This window comes from Triturus cristatus, chromosome 2_1 (assembly GCF_964204655.1).
Source record: "Triturus cristatus chromosome 2_1, aTriCri1.1, whole genome shotgun sequence".
Taxonomy (NCBI): Eukaryota; Metazoa; Chordata; class Amphibia; order Caudata; family Salamandridae; genus Triturus; species Triturus cristatus.
The window spans coordinates 14,126,154-14,146,206 of NC_140581.1; the positions used below are offsets into that span (position 1 = coordinate 14,126,154).

The 20,053-nt window shown below is 48.4% G+C and overlaps 1 protein-coding gene across 2 annotated transcripts in view; it reads left to right on the forward strand.

Annotated features, from left to right (window-relative positions):
- LOC146863617 (carbonic anhydrase 9-like) overlaps positions 1–20,053 on the forward strand; it is an 891,039-nt gene that overhangs the window by 670,380 nt on the left and 200,606 nt on the right. For both annotated transcript variants that reach the window (XM_085627646.1, XM_085627648.1), the window contains exon 6: positions 18,971–19,037. In XM_085627646.1, coding sequence (XP_085483772.1) covers positions 18,971–19,037 — 67 coding nt within the window. The remainder of the gene's footprint in view (positions 1–18,970; positions 19,038–20,053) is intronic.

Sequence of the window (20,053 nt, forward strand, 5' to 3'; positions counted from 1 at the left end):
GACCATAAATGGTAATGTTCTTCGGCCTCATGTTGTATCCACCCACTTATGAGCCCCTCTAATGTGTATAAAAGGGGACCATGTACGCAAGTTCTTTGTGCTACTCTATGCAATACTGAAGAGTGTTGTGTGGATTGTAGGACCACCCTTAAGGGTTAATAAATGCTGTTTTTGTACTTTGCAGTTTCCGTGCCAACTTCCTTATAGATTCCGTTACAGGGGAGCGAACCCTTATGTCTTGCGGGCCTAGCTGGGGCCTGAATTCATCAATTGGCGCCCGTCACGTGGGGCTCATCGGCGACTCGGATGCTCGAAGGACTGGTCGCGACGAAGGTGAGGAGTTTGGCCGGGGACGTGATCACTGCCAGCGGCGTCTTAGCCCTGGCATCCCGAGGTTTTTCTTCCTTCCCTTCCGAGCTGACCGTCTGGGTGGCGCCGGTCATCGACTGAGACCTCTTCTGTCGGTCCTGCCGTGAGAGCCGTTTGGGCGATTGTGGAGCTTGGCAGTTGGAATCTGGACTCTTGATTGGTAAGAACCGTTGTACGGTACTTGCTCCGAGTTTTGAAGCCTGATCTGGCTATTTGAGTTTGATTTGTGATGACTAGTCATATTTTGGGTTTGTCTTTGTGAAAATATATGCGTTGCAACACATATAGGCAGGTAATGTGGAGAGATTTCTCCGGAACTGTGTAAACTTTGAACGGCGCAACGATTAAGTGCCATTTTTTATAATATTGCATATTTTGCATTATTTCTGAGCATGCCTGCTTTCAGCGCACTTCGTAAGTGGTGCTGCTGTTTTGGAAACCGGTTGAACCTCGAGGAATCTGCTCCAGCTCCCCCAGAGGGGACTCCTAATAGGGATATGTATGTGAAGCATGGTCTTTCTTCCATAATGTACAGCACAGTATGGAGGAAATACACAAAAAAGGATCCTGAGTTGCGATGGCCTTTGTATGGATCGTTTGATATACGTAAGATTGAGTATGTGGAACAGTGTATGTGTAAGCGACGTGCTCGGCAGGATATGTTTGAGTGTGTGCGATTATGGGTGAAGGAAGTGCGTGAGCGAGAGAAGCGTGAGAAAGCGCTGTTTGATAAAGAACAGCGGAAGAATGATCATGTGCGAGCACAGGAAGCGAAGCGTCGGGAGGACAGAGAGCAGACGGACAGACAAGAGAAAGAGCGTAGGCTACAAGTTTCGGGTCAATATGTTGTTCGGCAGCCACTTTATCCTGTCCTTAATAATGCTGATAATGATTTTTATTTGCTAGATCGCTCTCCGCCCCCTTATGTTGGCGCATCCGCTCCGCGGCCGCAAGATTCTGACCCGGCTTCGGGTAAGGTAGACACACGGTCCATGCTGTCGGCCGAGCAGATGGCTGAGCTTCGGCAAATTTCCTTCCGTGCACTTAAGGGCAAGGTATCCATGGAGGAATTATTCCAAACTTGGGGGTCGTGGCAGGAGAGAGATAAAGTGTATTTTCTGGGTCATTTCGCGGATGAAGTGATTGATGCTTTCCGGAAACGTTCCGGTGTCTTTGAGCCTGACGAAGTGTCTTCGGATGCCAAAGCATTGCGTAACGGTGTTTTTTCTCCCCCTAAGGCTCCTGATGCGGCTCGGCGGCTGTTCGCCTTGCGGGACGAGGTGCTGGCCCTCAGAGAAAAAGCGCAACAACAAACAGAGGAGGAGAAGCAGTCGGATTCGTTTGCAGCAGGGGGCCACCCATCCACCTCCCTGTCAGATAAGGATGACGTAGTGCATGTTAAACCAATGCGAGAGGCGGCGCCTTTGTATGTTCCTCCTAAAGGAGCGGGGACTAGCTCGGACATTAACTCCGCCGATGCTAAGGGATATTTCGTGTATAATTGGGTTTATACTCCGTGGCATAGGGCTGATGTTATGGCATTAAAGAATGCATTGCCTGACCCCCGCAAGAATCCAGCGGCCTTCTACGAAGAAGTCGAGGGGGCCCTGAATTCTTGCATCATGAGTCAGACCTTAGCGGATATAGACCTGTTCTTTGGCCTTATCCTACCGCCGGATACGTGGCGATCTGTCCGAAGGGTAGATGATACAGTGGCCTTCAAAGCCCGGTGGTCTGAGCTTGAGGATGAGGACAGGGAGAGGAAGCCCGCACAGAAACCACCCCAGAATATTTTAGACCTCCCTGCTGCTATTGTGGCTAAGTTGAAAACAATTATCCCCCCTAAAAAGATTGACTGGAATATGTTAACTGCATGTAAACAGACAGCTGACGAGTCAGTTGCAGATTTTTTCACGCGCTTCGAAGAAACGTTTCATGACTTTAGTGGCCAGTCGCTTACTGACGAAACGGGCCGCCACCTTTTCGCGGACAAATATGTGGCCAATCTGCTACCGGCGGTTGCGGCCCGTCTAAAAGCGAGCGAGAGTTCTTGGTCCTCCGCGACCCCGACGGCGCTCCTGACTATCGCTCAGTATTATGAGCGTCAGGAGCACGAAGCGAAGGGCCAGGAGGAGAAGAAGTCAAAGGATTTAAAAACAAAGGTGATGTTGGCGCAAGTATATGGCCCGCCCCGACGGGGTAATAATAGAGGAAGGGGAGGATCTTATGGTCCCCCCTCGGGCCGATTTGATTTGAATAGGAACCAGTGTGCGTATTGTAAGCAATCGGGCCATTGGGCCAGGGATTGCCCAGTGTTGCGTGCTTCGCGTCAGGGGCATACTTCGGGTGGCCCGAGAGGTAGAGGGGGTTTCTCGAGTTCTAAAGGGAATTCTAACGATAATGTCCGTTTTGACACTGCTGGGCAGCACCGAGATAGATCAAATGTTTTCGATCGCCAGCATCAGTATCACGTGTCGGAGATTGACCGATCGGGATATCGTGATTCTCAGCATGCATAGGAATGCGTTGGATGGGGGTACGAATCAGTTGAGGTGCCGGTCGATCAGACGGGTCCTTATGTATCGGCTGAGGTTTTAGGCTCTACTGATCAGTTCCTAGTGGACACAGGAGCGACACGTAGTGCATTGTCTAGGCACTTGGTTCCGGGGGCTCCCCCATCCGGCTTAATGGTTACATCGGTAGGGTTTGACGGTACGCTCTCCCGAAGCCCTCTTTCACAGCCCCTTACATTTAAGGTTGATTCTTTTTCTGCGCCCTGTCCGTTTCTGCTTGCTCCGTACACACCGGATAACATTATGGGCCTTGATATGTTAAAGCATTTTAGGGCTACGATCCGCTGCTCCCCTGAGGGTGTGAGGGTGATCTTAAATGACAACTACCCCCGGTCTGAGCGGATGTGTGCGATATCAGAGGATGCGTTGCTAGCTACCCTCCCTCGCGCTTTATGGGCGACTTCGGACACAGATGTGGGACAAATGGTGATTCCTCCGGTCCACATTAGTGTCCAGGAGGGGGCGGTGTTACCACGCCTCCCGCAGTATCGTATTTCCCAGGAGGGCGAGGAGGCTCTCATACAGATTGTGCAAGATTTGATCGCAGTGGGAGTAGTGGAAGAAGTTCCCTATAATATCTGTAACAGCCCGATTCTCCCCATTCTGAAAAAGGACACGGATGCTAAGGTCTATCGGTTTATAATTGATTTGAGAGAGGTAAACAAGATCGTGATACCTCAGTACCCAGTGGTTTCCGATATCACGACGTTGCTTACCTTGGTCCCACCTACGGCGACCATGTTCTCAGTGATTGATTTGAAAAATGCCTTCTTTTCCATTCCCATTCACCCCGATAGTCGATATCTTTTTGGGTTCACTTTAAATAATAGATCTTATCGTTTTTGTAGGATCCCCCAGGGCTACACAGAAAGCCCTAGTATTTACAGTCAGGCTTTGAAACGACAGTTGGATTCCTTTGTTCTGCTCGAGGGGGTCGCCCTCATTCAATATGTCGATGACATCTTGCTGGCGGCTTTTTTTTTTTTTTTTTTTTTTTTTTGTGTGAATAACAGGGACCCCCTGAATATAAGGAAATGAAATATAATTCCTAGGACAGGGTATAACACAATGCAATAGTAACTTCCTAGGCAATTGACGTAATTACTAGGTTGATATTTAAGATGTGTCCAAATAGTATAGCCAAAACAGATTTTTTTAAAAGGTATTCACATTAGTGTTTATTGTTAATATGATTCTCACAGAATCAAAAACCAAATCAATAAAAAAAGCAATTTAACAGTGCATTTATACATAATATAAACAATCAATGTGATAATATTTATCAAGCAACAGTAAAAAATTAAAACAGATCAGTGGCCATATGGTTAGTCTTCTACGCGCGTTTCGGCGAAAAGTACGCCTTCGTCAGGAAAAGCCACAATTCTTCAAAAGGCAGTCTAGCGTGTGGATAGCAAATGAAGGAGTTGTCAGGAGATAGCATAAACAGCCTGATACATGGTGCAGTGCTATAGGTAATATAATTTCATAGTGGCTGAAAAACGTTGCAGGGTAATGCTAGCGATGATCTTGGAACCTGTTCTATTTTTTGGATGGCTTTTCAGGTATGGAGATCAATTGATTGGGACTGACTGGGTATTCATTCATAAATTCAGAATATTTTCTTAATGCAGCAGGATTCTTATGCTGTATTACACGGGTCAGCAGAACGCTGAAGGGTGCTTTGAACTGATACTGTGTAGATAACAGGCGTCTCGTTTTGAGAACAGATGTCCTGATCTGCAGCGAGGGAGAATACCGATAGCTTCTTCGTGAACGCTAGTTTGGCAGTAGGTCGGGCGGATCTTGCTGGCGGCTGACACCCTGGAGTTGTGTGAGAAAAGCACGTTATCCTTACTTTCCTTTTTAGCATCCCACAATCATAAGGTATCTCGGAAGAAATTGCAATTCTGTAGACCAAAGGTGACGTATTTGGGTCACCTTTTGTCTAAGGAGGGGCGTGCACTCACACCGGATCGTATTCAAGTAATTTTGGACACACCGAGACCATCCACACAGAAGGATGTGCGTGCATTTTTGGGCCTTGTTTCTTTTTGTAGACAGTGGATATTGGGGTTTTCACACATAGCTAAGCCATTGCTAGCTCTCTTGACAAAAGACACGCCTATCCCAATCCCTTGGTCAGATGAGTGTGATGCTGCTTTTCAGCAACTGCGACAGGCCCTTTGTTCAGCACCAGTGTTAGGGACCCCTGATTATGCAAAACCCTTTTCGCTGTATGTGCATGAGAAAGATGGATGTGCATTATCTGTTTTAGTGCAGATGCATGGCGATAAGCAACGCCCTTGTGCATACTTTTCGGCCGTACTTGATCCTGTCGCCCGAGCATTACCAGGGTGTTTTCGCTCGGTTGCGGCGACAGCTGTGTCAATACGCCAAAGTGAGGGAATTGTGTTATCCCATAAGCTGTTGGTGTTAGTTCCCCATGCTGTTGATGCCCTGCTTAATCAAACAAAGACACAGCATTTGACCAGTGCCCGTTTAACGGGATATGAGTTGACGCTCTTGGCTCCTCATATTACGTTGAAAAGGTGCGTAACGTTAAACCCGGCCACATTATTGCCATACCCCGAGACCCAGCCTGAGGCGCGGAAAGCGCATGATTGTATTCTTGTGACTGAGGAACAAACAAAGGGTCGTATTGATCTCCAGGATACGCCCTTTCCAGATGTAGATGGAGAACTGTGGGTAGACGGATCATGCCTGAAGCTACCAGATGGTACGACTTCAGCGGCGTATGCAATAACCACGTTGCAAACGATAGTGGAGACAGCACGCATACCACAGAAGTCAGCTCAAGCAGCGGAACTGATAGCATTAACACGAGCATGTGAGCTCAGTACAGGATTGTGTGTGAATGTTTACACAGATAGCCGCTATGCCTTCGGAGTAGCGCACGACTTCGGCCTACTCTGGAAGGAGAGAGGGTTTTTAACGTCACATGGAGTACAGATAATGCATGGAGAGTTAGTTCATAATCTTTTAACTGCATTGACGTACCCAAAGAAAATTGCCATTGTTAAGTGTAGCGCCCATAGGAAAGTGGTTGATAAAGTTGGAGAAGGGAATGCGTTAGCGGATCGAGTAGCACGGGAGACTGCGATGCAGCCCGGTACTACTGCCATGTATGTAGTGAAGTCACAGGTGGAGAGATGGCATGATGCGAAGGAGGAAGTGCGAGAAATGCAGAGGACCGCTTCTGACAAAGAGCGGGAACAATGGGCTAGCGAGGGAGAACTGGATGACGAGGGTTGCTGGAGAAATAAGCAGATGGATAGATGGAAATTACCCACGGCCTTTGTACAACCTATGGTTCAGATGGCACATGGGCTAGCACATGTTGGAGCTTCCGCAATTGTGAAATTGCTTACCCAAGTCTGGGAGCATCCAGAGATTGCTAGCACGGCAAAGAGGGTGGTGCAGACCTGTATGATCTGCCTGAGGTATAACCCAGGAAAGGGTACTCGAACTCCAGCAGGAGGATTTGCGACACCCACTGCACCCTTCGAGGTTCTGCAGATGGATTACATCCAGCTTGAGCGCTGTAACAATTTGAAGTATGTCCTAGTAGTGGTTTGCGCCTTCAGTAAATGGGTTGAGGCGTACCCTACGAAAGACAATACTGCAATGACTACAGCGAAGCTGCTGCTGAAAGAGTTTTTCCCTCGATACGGCGTCTGTAGACTTCTGTGGAGTGATAATGGGCCTCACTTTGTAGCGGATGTTATAAAGTATGTCTTGAAGGGCCTAGGCATCACTCAGAAGTTCCACGCCGTGTTTCACCCTCAGTCTGCAGGACTAGTCGAGAAGTATAATGGTACACTGAAGCTTAAGATCGCTAAAATTCAAGCTTCGACGTCTTTGACTTGGCCAGACGCCCTGCCACTGGCGTTACTGTCAATTAGATCAGTACCGCACTCCCGAACTGGCCTTACGCCATACGAAATCGTATTCGGACGCCCAATGAACATTTGGGGTCCACCAAGGCCTAAGGCTGTGTATGATGTACCTTGTGTAATGATGAGCGATTATCTGGCACAGTTAACGGATAACTTGGTTTCTATTCATCAACAGGTCCGAGAGGCGCTCCCTGATCGGTCTACCGGCGAAGGACATGGTCTCCGGCCTGGGGACCATGTCATGGTGAAAGTCTTCGACAGGACAAACAGCTTGGAACCGAGATGGGTGGGCCCTGAGCAGGTCCTCCTCGCGACGAGGACGGCTGTGCGAGTCTCGAACAGGAAGAATTGGATCCATTCCTTGCACTGTCGAAAGGTACCGCCCGGATTGGTGGAGCCTGCCGTGCTGACCGATCAACGAGAAATCCTGGCAGCAGAGACAGGCCGTGCTGGGGAGCCGAACGTCACTGAGGAGCTCTTTCCGGACCACGCGACTCCTGGAGGAAGGCGATATCATCTTCGACCAAGGAAGTGAGTTTCCAGTACCGGGACATGCTGTCAGAACGGCCCTTAGGTTAGTGAAACGGAGAGCCGATGAGGCAAGGGGGGGGGATCAGCCCTGCATTAGTGTAGTGACACCCGTCTTGGCCCGCTGGTGAAGAAATCAACCGCTGCCCAAGGGGAAGAGTTCTGACAGACCTATTAGTTTCAGGAAGATATCAGGGTATTGTTCTTTTTGACATGGAGAAGAAGAAAATCCTTTGTGCATCGGGGTTCATGCTGACAGTAGCTATTGTTGGGATAGCCACATGGTTTGTGGAGGAGGTAACTCCTGCTCGGAAAACACTTGTGTTGACGACTCCAGTGCCTGCGGAGCACTACTTTTATACATTACCATATCAAGAGTTGAAGCATCGACAGTCCTATTTGAATAACACTTTCATTCAGATGCTGCATCATACCCACGTTGCTACGAACGCTACGAACTGTTGGATATGTGGGATGATGCCAGCCCATCAGAAGAAAGGAGGTACGCCATTCATACCACTTCCTTTCTCTCATAATGGCTCTTGTAGAGCATGGTACACTTTGCTGTTTGCCACTCGGAAACCGACAGTGGGACGATTGCTTTTCAGACTCAATAAAGAATGTCATCAGGATAAAAATGGATATCCGCAAGCGAATGGGACAATTTGGGAATGGGAAGAGTACCGACCAGACAATGAATCCATTCCCTATATCTTCACGAACACCAGAGACACTGTGGGGAAGGACAAATTTGTGATCCAAGTGGCACAAGCTCAAGCGGACCTGTGTGTCCAGAGTGTGGGTTTTATCCCTGTTGGTGTCAGTGATTGTATCACTGTCTTGAACATTGATGGATTGAATAATAGTACCTTCCTAGCGTCCCATAATACCTACTTTGTGTGTGGAAATAAAGGTTATTACCGTTTGCCGGCGGGGTGGTCTGGGGTATGCTATGTATCATTCCTATTACCTCCTGTATTCCTAGCACCCGCATCTTATCATAAAGATTTGAAATTGTTGAATAATGTGACTGTAAATAGGTATAAACGTACTCTATCGATTGATGATGTGGATCAGACTGATACCAGCTTGCAGCAGTATATTGATTTTAACTTAGGACTGTTTTTCTTTGTTGGAGCCGCTTTGAATAGTAGGAAGATCCGAAGATTAACAAGAGTGGTAGAAGCTGTAACAAATCAGACTGCTGCTGCTCTTGGGAATCTTACGGAAGAGTTACAAATCACTAGGATTGTTGCATTGCAGAATCGTATGGTATTAGATGTAATGTTAGCTGATCGAGGTGGAGCTTGTAAAATTATTGGAAGTAGCTGCTGTGTGTTCATCCCTGATCATACGCCATCAGTTTATAACGCCATTAATAAGCTGCATAAAATAGCAGCTGAAATCCACGCAGAAAACGGCACTTGGTCCTTTTCTGGATGGTTTTGGGCATTGGTTACTGCCTGGGGATGGAAGCTCTTAACTGGTCTCTGTATTATTATAGCAGTTCTGTTCCTTTTTTGTATGTGTGTTCAATGTGGACCATTGTTCTGTTCTGTATGCATTTCATTCTGCATCCCAGATAAGAAAGCTATTGCCGATGTTGCTCATCAGAAGCGTCTGGCTAAAGAGGTTGAAGGAATGATGACCATTGACATATATGATGATTATTCTGGTAAACCGGATGTCTTCAGTAAATGCTGAAAGGGTCGTCTGTTGTAACTTGAAACAGCAATGTGATTAAGCATTTACCAAAGACATTAATGCTTTCCCTTACGATCATGTTTTCTCCGTTATGTTGACCGAAGTTTGGACTCCATTTTGTGTTGTCATGCTGCCACGTGTTCGCCACGAGGAGAGTCCGATCTCTGTGTTAGTTGCTCTTGTAATCTGCCCAGTAACAGTCTATAAATAGCCCTTCTGTCCATCTGGCGCATGCCCAGACTTGACCACATCTGTTACTAGTTAGCCTTGCTTGACCATGTGTTCGCGGGCTCAAGGAGTGTGTTGGCTCCGCCCATGTATTGATTCAGTATCGAGAATGACCATAAATGGTAATGTTCTTCGGCCTCATGTTGTATCCACCCACTTATGAGCCCCTCTAATGTGTATAAAAGGGGACCATGTACGCAAGTTCTTTGTGCTACTCTATGCAATACTGAAGAGTGTTGTGTGGATTGTAGGACCACCCTTAAGGGTTAATAAATGCTGTTTTTGTACTTTGCAGTTTCCGTGCCAACTTCCTTATAGATTCCGTTACAGGGGAGCGAACCCTTATGTCTTGCGGGCCTAGCTGGGGCCTGAATTCATCATCCCTGCTCTGGCATTCCCTGCCTGTCCTATCCTGTTTTGAACCTCCATGGTTTATGACCCCTCCCCCATGCTCTGGCATTCCCTGCCTGTTCTATCCTTCTTTGAACCTCCGTGGTTTACAACCCCTCCCCCATGCTCTGGCATTCCCTGCCTATCCTATCCTTCTTTGAACCTCCATGGTTTATGACCCCTCCCCCATGCTCTGGCATTCCCTGCCTGTCCTATCCTTCTTTGAACCTCCATGGTTTACGACCCCTCCCCATGCTCTGGCATTCCCTGCCTATCCTATCCTTCTTTGAACCTCCATGGTTTACGACCCCTCCCCCATGCTCTGGCATTCCCTGCCTGTCCTATCCTTCTTTGAACCTCCATGGTTTACTACCCCTCCCCATGCTCTGGCATTCCCTGCCAGTCCTATCCTTCTTTGAACCTCCATGGTTTACGACCCCTCCCCCATGCTCTGGCATTCCCTGCTTGTCCTATCCTTCTTTGAACCTCCATGGTTTACGACCCCTACGCTATGCTCTGCCAGTCCCTGCCTGTTCTATCCTTCTTTGAACCTCCATGGTTTATGACTCCTCCCTGCTCTGGCATTCCCTGCCTGTCCTATCCTTTGAACCTCCATGGTTTATGACTCCTCCCTGCTCTGGCATTCCCTGCCTGTCCTATCCTGTTTTGAACCTCCATGGTTTATGACCCCTCCCCCATGCTCTGGCATTCCCTGCCTGTTCTATCCTTCTTTGAACCTCCGTGGTTTACAACCCCTCCCCCATGCTCTGGCATTCCCTGCCTATCCTATCCTTCTTTGAACCTCCATGGTTTATGACCCCTCCCCCATGCTCTGGCATTCCCTGCCTGTCATATCCTTCTTTGAACCTCCATGGTTTACGACCCCTCCCCATGCTCTGGCATTCCCTGCCTATCCTATCCTTCTTTGAACCTCCATGGTTTACGACCCCTCCCCCATGCTCTGGCATTCCCTGCCTGTCCTATCCTTCTTTGAACCTCCATGGTTTACTACCCCTCCCCATGCTCTGGCATTCCCTGCCAGTCCTATCCTTCTTTGAACCTCCATGGTTTACGACCCCTCCCCCATGCTCTGGCATTCCCTGCTTGTCCTATCCTTCTTTGAACCTCCATGGTTTACGACCCCTACGCTATGCTCTGCCAGTCCTTGCCTGTTCTATCCTTCTTTGAACCTCCATGGTTTACGAACCCTCCCCCATGCTCTGGCATTCCCTGCCTGTCCTATCCTTCTTTGAACCTCCATGGTTTACGACCCCTCCCCCATGCTCTGGCATTCCCTGCCTGTCCTATCCTTCTTTGAACCTCCATGGTTTACTACCCCTCCCCATGCTCTGGCATTCCCTGTCTGTCCTATCCTTCTTTGAACCTCCATGGTTTACGACCCCTCCCCATGCTCTGGCATTCCCTGCCTGGCCTATCCTTCTTTGAACCTCCATGGTTTACGGCCCCTCCCCCATGCTCTGGCATTCCCTGCCTGGCCTATCCTTCTTTGAACCTCCATGGTTTACGGCCCCTCCCCCATGCTCTGGCATTCCCTGCCTGTCCTATCCCCCTTTGAACCTCCATGGTTTACGACCCCTCCCCCATGCTCTGGCATTCCCTGCCTGTCCTATCCTGCTTTGAACCTCCATGGTTTACGACCCCTCCCCCATGCTCTGGCATTCCCTGCCTGTCCTATCCTTTGAACCTCCATGGTTTATGACTCCTCCCTGCTCTGGCATTCCCTGCCTGTCCTATCCTGTTTTGAACCTCCATGGTTTATGACCCCTCCCCCATGCTCTGGTATTCCCTGCCTGTTCTATCCTTCTTTGAACCTCCGTGGTTTACAACCCCTCCCCCATGCTCTGGCATTCCCTGCCTATCCTATCCTTCTTTGAACCTCCATGGTTTATGACCCCTCCCCCATGCTCTGGCATTCCCTGCCTGTCCTATCCTTCTTTGAACCTCCATGGTTTACGACCCCTCCCCATGCTCTGGCATTCCCTGCCTATCCTATCCTTCTTTGAACCTCCATGGTTTACGACCCCTCCCCCATGCTCTGGCATTCCCTGCCTGTCCTATCCTTCTTTGAACCTCCATGGTTTACTACCCCTCCCCATGCTCTGGCATTCCCTGCCAGTCCTATCCTTCTTTGAACCTCCATGGTTTACGACCCCTCCCCCATGCTCTGGCATTCCCTGCTTGTCCTATCCTTCTTTGAACCTCCATGGTTTACGACCCCTACGCTATGCTCTGCCAGTCCCTGCCTGTTCTATCCTTCTTTGAACCTCCATGGTTTATGACTCCTCCCTGCTCTGGCATTCCCTGCCTGTCCTATCCTTTGAACCTCCATGGTTTATGACTCCTCCCTGCTCTGGCATTCCCTGCCTGTCCTATCCTGTTTTGAACCTCCATGGTTTATGACCCCTCCCCCATGCTCTGGCATTCCCTGCCTGTTCTATCCTTCTTTGAACCTCCGTGGTTTACAACCCCTCCCCCATGCTCTGGCATTCCCTGCCTATCCTATCCTTCTTTGAACCTCGATGGTTTATGACCCCTCCCCCATGCTCTGGCATTCCCTGCCTGTCCTATCCTTCTTTGAACCTCCATGGTTTACGACCCCTCCCCATGCTCTGGCATTCCCTGCCTATCCTATCCTTCTTTGAACCTCCATGGTTTACGACCCCTCCCCCATGCTCTGGCATTCCCTGCCTGTCCTATCCTTCTTTGAACCTCCATGGTTTACTACCTCTCCCCATGCTCTGGCATTCCCTGCCAGTCCTATCCTTCTTTGAACCTCCATGGTTTACGACCCCTCCCCCATGCTCTGGCATTCCCTGCTTGTCCTATCCTTCTTTGAACCTCCATGGTTTACGACCCCTACGCTATGCTCTGCCAGTCCTTGCCTGTTCTATCCTTCTTTGAACCTCCATGGTTTACGAACCCTCCCCCATGCTCTGGCATTCCCTGCCTGTCCTATCCTTCTTTGAACCTCCATGGTTTACGACCCCTCCCCCATGCTCTGGCATTCCCTGCCTGTCCTATCCTTCTTTGAACCTCCATGGTTTACTACCCCTCCCCATGCTCTGGCATTCCCTGTCTGTCCTATCCTTCTTTGAACCTCAATGGTTTACGACCCCTCCCCATGCTCTGGCATTCCCTGCCTGGCCTATCCTTCTTTGAACCTCCATGGTTTACGGCCCCTCCCCCATGCTCTGGCATTCCCTGCCTGGCCTATCCTTCTTTGAACCTCCATGGTTTACGGCCCCTCCCCCATGCTCTGGCATTCCCTGCCTGTCCTATCCCCCTTTGAACCTCCATGGTTTACGACCCCTCCCCCATGCTCTGGCATTCCCTGCCTGTCCTATCCTGCTTTGAACCTCCATGGTTTACGACCCCTCCCCCATGCTCTGGCATTCCCTGCCTGTCCTATCCTTTGAACCTCCATGGTTTATGACTCCTCCCTGCTCTGGCATTCCCTGCCTGTCCTATCCTGTTTTGAACCTCCATGGTTTATGACCCCTCCCCCATGCTCTGGCATTCCCTGCCTGTTCTATCCTTCTTTGAACCTCCGTGGTTTACAACCCCTCCCCCATGCTCTGGCATTCCCTGCCTATCCTATCCTTCTTTGAACCTCCATGGTTTATGACCCCCCCCCATGCTCTGGCATTCCCTGCCTGTCCTATCCTTCTTTGAACCTCCATGGTTTACGACCCCTCCCCATGCTCTGGTATTCCCTGCCTATCCTATCCTTCTTTGAACCTCCATGGTTTACGACCCCTCCCCCATGCTCTGGCATTCCCTGCCTGTCCTATCCTTCTTTGAACCTCCATGGTTTACTACCCCTCCCCATGCTCTGGCATTCCCTGCCAGTCCTATCCTTCTTTGAACCTCCATGGTTTACGACCCCTCCCCCATGCTCTGGCATTCCCTGCTTGTCCTATCCTTCTTTGAACCTCCATGGTTTACGACCCCTACGCTATGCTCTGGCATTCCCTGCCTGTCCTATCCTTCTTTGAACCTCCATGGTTTACGACCCCTCCCCATGCTCTGGCATTCCCTGCCTGTTCTATCCTTCTTTGAACCTCCATGGTTTACGACCCCTCCCCCATGCTCTGGCAGTCCCTGCCTGTTCTATCCTTCTTTGAACCTCCATGGTTTACGACCCCTCCCCCATGCTCTGGCATTCCTCTGTAGCAGAGCTCTTTCCAACAGATTAGCGTCTCACTGGGTGAGCCACTTATCACTTCATCAAAGCAGCCTGGCTAATCCTGGTAACTTTTTCCTAATCAGGGAAGTGCACAAGAAGGCTGAACTATGGCTTACAGTCAAGAAAGTCTTGTAACTTCTTTTCTGTATATTTCAGGGTAAATTCAACAATAGCATATCAATAGAATTCTTTTGAATGCTTGAATTATATTTGCTGTATTTCCAAGAGATAGTTATGCATTATTAAACTATTGCAATGTTAATCTCTGTGGCTGGGGATCTACAATGGGGAAAATGAAATGTGCAACTTCTCCAACACCAGGGCGCATAAAACATCTTTTATATGGCCCCTGCTTATCGCCACATGACCCCCCGCCCCGGGACACCTAGGGTGAGTTTTTAGGGGTCCTGAATATGCAAAAAGAGTGCAGATCCTCACTCCACAGTGCTCCGACCAGTGAGGGAAGTGAAATGTGCAATTGCCGTTACCCCAGGGCATATCAAACCTATTTTATGAGGGAACCCCTCATCCCACGGTTACCCCAGGGAGACCCTGTGGGTACACAATATGCCAAAATATTCTGGTTTATTAATGTGTACTTGCCCCAAACACCAAAGTTGAGTTTGGTCACAATTTATATTTAAAAGCAGTTCCACAACACAGTGCTGGCTGCTTTTAAACTGACCTCAGGCTTCAGCAGTGCAGAAAGGGCTGCTGGCCTCTAAACGGCCATGCCCTATTATATACTAGAGACTTAAAGGAAGTTGTAATCCCACTGTCCAAATAAGTACTAGGACTTATGGGGTAGGTCATGCTACTCATAGGAGTACCCTAACCCATAGTGTACCCCAGTGCATGTAGGTTTCTTTTCTGTATTCTAAGTGTGTTTTCTGCATAGAACTGGCCCAGGGCCTGGTTAGGCAGAGTCCAGGGACAGTCAGCCAGTTACCACCAGTACCAGTCCGAAAAAATAGGGGTGCACGGGGCACACAGGATGACTTTGCAGTTTGCAACAATGTGGGCTTCTGGCGCAGCTTAATTTGTAAAAATAGAAAAAACACAGAGCCATGCGCTTCACTGCCGGGTCTGCTGAGTACCCAGTCGTAAGTCCACCTCTGGACTCTTTCTTCCACCACCTGACACTTCTTGTCTCTTCATTTCATGAATATTAGGGCCTCCTCGTCTTGCTTCTATCACATGCCTCTTTCTTTCACTGCCCTGCATCCTCTGTATCCTTACATCATGAATACCAAGGCTGCCTTGTCTTGCTTCTACCTCAAGCCTCTTTCTTCCACCACCCTACACTTCTTGTCTCTTTATCTCATGAATACCAAGCTGCCCATTCTTGATTCTACTTTATGCCTCTTTCTTCCACCCCTAACCTTCTCTTTTCCCTGTCTCACTCTTGCAGGTTCATTTTCATTCCTACTTTCATCATTTGTCACTGTTCTCCTATTTTTCTCTTCATTCATTTTCTCCCCTTCTTGACTTGTCTCTTGCTCTGAAATCGAATTCCTTATGGCCGAAAATGAGCACTGGTGCCCACCACCTGCACACAACAGCACAAATTAAGCACGAGTTCCTCTATGTCGGAGACCGAAGATATGGGGGAACTCTCCAACCTACTCCTGTGGGGTTTTAGCCTTCTGAATGGTTGCAGGACTCGCTATGCCTGTGGGTGTTCAGAATTGGGGGTCTCCCTATTGTGATTTCGGGACACTCCCCTCAATTCTGTCTGTTGAAATTTGTCCATCTCTCTTCTCTCCTCTTAAGGAGCAGTGTCAGTGAAGGGCACAACCTGAGTGCGTTACTTACCATTGGCACAGCATATATCTAGGGTAAGTCCTGCCACTCTTTTGGATAAACAGGAAACCCAGGGCCAGTCCTTGGGGTGCCTAGGAGCTTCACAGGGCAGCAACCCTGGGGCAGTAACCCTGGGGCAGCAACCCTGGGCTAGCAACCCTGGGGCAGTAACCCTGGGGCAGCAAACCTGGTGCAGCAACCCTGGGACAGTAAGCCTGGGGCAGCAACCCTGGTGCAGTAACCCTGGGGCAGCAACCCTGGGGCAGCAACCCTGGGGCAGTAACCCTGGGGCAGCAACCCTGGGACAGTAACCCTGGTGCAGCAACCCTGGGGACGCAACCCTGGGGCAGTAACCCTGGGGCAGCAACCCTGGGGCAGTAAGCCTGGGGCAGCAACCCTGGGGCAGTAAGCCTGGGACAGTAAGCCTGGGGCAGCAACCCTGGGGCAGCAACCCTGGGGCAGTAACCCTGGGGCAGTAACCCTGGGGCAGCATCCCTGGGGCAGCAACCCTCGGGCAGTAACCCTGGGGCAGCAACCCTCGGGCAGTAACCCTGGGGCAGCAACCCTGGGGCAGCAACCCTGGGGCAGCAACTCTGGGGCAGCAACCCTGGGGCAGCAACCCTGGGGCAGCAACCCTGGGGCAGTAACCCTGGGACAGTAAGCCTGGGGCAGCAACCCTGGGGCAGCAACCCTGGGGCAGCAACCCTGGGGCAGCAACCCTCGGGCAGTAACCCTGGGGCAGCAAACCTGGTGCAGCAACCCTAGGGCAGCAACCCTGGGGCAGCAACCCTGGGGCAGCAACCCTCGGGCAGTAACCCTAGGGCAGCAAAGCCTCCCTGGCAGGAGAGGCCGCCTCTGAGATGCTTCCGCTTCACGACCTCTTCTAAGACTGACACATCTATGTTCTGACAATCAAGCCATATAACAGGGTTCCTTCCTGTGCTTTCTACATATACAGTCCCTACTGGGATGAAGAGTGCCTCGTAAGACAATGGAGCCTCACCGCAGCCTCACACCTGTCACAGCTTGCGGAGTTCCGCCAGCCATGGTGGTGGGCAAGCCGCACCAGACTGGACGGCTGGTCCTAGAACATGTCTGGTGGAGCGCATTTAGGTACTTGGCCAAGTCTGAGGATGGTCTGCAGACACGTGTCTGCCATATGAAGGATCTGCAGTATTTGGTGGACTATCCGCTCAAGCGTTCCTGCAGATCAGACCGCTGGACTCACATCAGACTTCTAAATACTCCTGCTTCCAGAGGCTCGAAAGGATAGCTGTCCAGCTAAGTTAGTCAAGAGGCTTCATGCCAGCCCAGTAAGAAGTGGTTTTGTGGTTTTGTTACAACTCTGCTCACACTCACTTCATGAGGTTTTGTATGGAAAATCATCAGTCCTAAAAATACTGGGGCTGATTCACAGAGGTATTTATAGGTATGAGAAGTAGTACTACAGGAGTAAACACAGTGTTACTACAGGCGTACTATTTCACATGCTCATGAACGCCTTTGTGATTGGTTCCATAAAATACCACAGGCGTACTATTTCACATACTCATGAACACCTTTGTGATTGGTCCCATAAAATACCACAGGAGTACTATTTCACATATTCATGAACGCCTTTGTGATTGGTCCCATAAAATACCACAGGCGTACTATTTCACATGCGCATGAACGCCTTTGTGACTGTGCCCATAAAATACCACAGGAGTACTATTTCACATACTCATGAACACCTTTGTGATTGGTCCCATAAAATACCACAGGAGTACTATTTCACATATTCATGAACGCCTTTGTGATTGGTCCCATAAAATACCACAGGCGTACTATTTCACATACTCATGAACGCCTTTGTGATTGGTCCCATAAAATACCACAGGCGTACTATTTCACATGCTCATGAACGCCTTTGTGATTGGTTCCATAACATACCACAGGCGTACTATTTCACATATTCATGAACGCCTTTGTGATTGGTCCCATAAAATACCACAGGCGTACTATTTCACATACTCATGAATGCCTTGGTGATTGGTCCCATAAAATACCACAGGCGTACTATTTCACATACTCATGAACGCCTTTGTGATTGGTCCCATAAAATACCACAGGCGTACTATTTCACATACTCATGAACGCCTTTGTGATTGGTCCCATAAAATACCACAGGCGTACTATTTCACATACTCATGAACGCCTTTGTGATTGGTCCCATAAAATACCACAGGTGTACTATTTCACATACGCATGAACGCCTTTGTGATTGGTCCCATAAAATACCACAGGCTTACTATTTCACATACGCATGAACGCCTTTGTGATTGGTTCCATAAAATACCACAGGCGTACTATTTCACATACTCATGAACGCCTTTGTGACTGGTCCCATAAAATACCACAGGCATACTATTTCACATGTGCATGAACGCTTTTGTGATTGGTCCCATAAAATACCACAGGCGTACTATTTCACATACTCATGAACGCCTTTGTGATTGGTCCCATAAAATACCACAGGCGTACTATTTCACATACGCATGAACGCCCTTGTGATTGGTCCCATAAAATACCACAGGCGTACTATTTCGCATGCGCATGAACGCCTTTGTGACTGTGCCCATAAAATACCACAGGAGTACTATTTCACATTCTCATGAACACCTTTGTGATTGGTCCCATAAAATACCACAGGAGTACTATTTCACATACTCATGAACGCCTTTGTGATTGGTCCCATAAAATACCACAGGCGTACTATTTCACATACTCATGAATGCCTTTGTGATTGGTCCCATAAAATACCACAGGCGTACTATTTCACATACTCATGAACGCCTTTTTGATTGGTCCCATAAAATACCACAAGCGTACTATTTCACATACTCATGAACACCTTTGTGACTGTGCCCAAACCATACTATGGTAATACTCATTCACGTACTCATAAATGCCCATGTAATTTACCCCATTAAATGCTACCGGAGTACTACTCCAAGTAATCATAAATGTCTTTGCGGATTGGCCCTGTTTTTTACTAATTATATTTTCAACACTGATTATCCCTTCGCCACTGAAACAGTCGTGTTTGGCGCTTGTTTATTGGATCAGATTCCTAGTAGCACTTACCTTTAAGTTCTCCTTCAATATAGCTATCACTAAGATTTTATAATCTTTGCGGCATCAACTTCAATCTGGTAGTAAATGTTCTCATCCTTACCTCTAACGCTGGATCGCTGTTTTTTGTCTTGTAGGCTGGCTCTGAGGAGAACCCCTACTACGCGCACCTGCTGCAGTACTTTGATGAAGTTGCAAACGAAGGTAGGAGTAATCTGCCATCATTTACTGATGAAAATTATTTGCACCTGGTCTTCCCTGCACCTGATTAGACATAAAACAGGGAGTAAGTGATAAATATTCACCGTCATGCTAGGTTTGCATAAAGTGACCGGCTGGACTCTTAAAGCCCCATGCCCCACGCAACGTCAGAATCAAGGTAGGTGGAGGATCACGAGGCCAAGACCCATCTCTTGGACAAACCATGCACTCATTCGCATCTACCACGTATACCAAGTAGACGATCAATCACCCTGCGCTCTTCAAGGACAACTGAGAACAGCACATCAGCAAAGATGATACCTTTCATAATCAATTAAACTTCCAATATCCAATACTTGTCCTGATCACTGCACACACTTCCTCCTTATAATCTACACCTCTCCCAGAACTACAGCATTACAACTAAGATTCAAACAGGAAATCAACAAAATGCATCTCCCTAAGTGAACCTCTCAGGTAAAAACAAATGCAATTCTTCATCCTAAGAGAACTTCTCAGTGACAAAACATATAATGTATGTTCCTAAGAGAACCTCTCAGGTAATGTATCTTTCTTTGGGAGCACCTGAGGTGAAAAAAAATATATTTTATCTTCCTAAAGAGCCTCTCAGGTGACAATATGTATAATTTATCTTTCTAAGGAAGCCCCTCATTTAAAAATATATATACTTTATCTTCCAAAGGGGGCCTCACAGGTAATAAGAAATATACCTTATGTTCCAAAGGCAGCCTCTTAGGTGACAATAAATATAATTCATCTTCATAAGGGAGCCTCTCTAGTAACAACCAATATATTGTTTCTTCCTAAGGGAATCTCTTAGGTAAGACTAAGCATAAAGTGTCCTCCTAAGGTAACCTCTGAGGGGACAGTAAATATAAGATATTCTAAGGGAACCTCTCAGGTAAGCACAAATACAATTCATCTTCCTAAAAATCTTAAAGTTAAGTGGTGGGCACCAGAGGAGCAAAGGAAGAAGACAAACAACACATATGATTGGT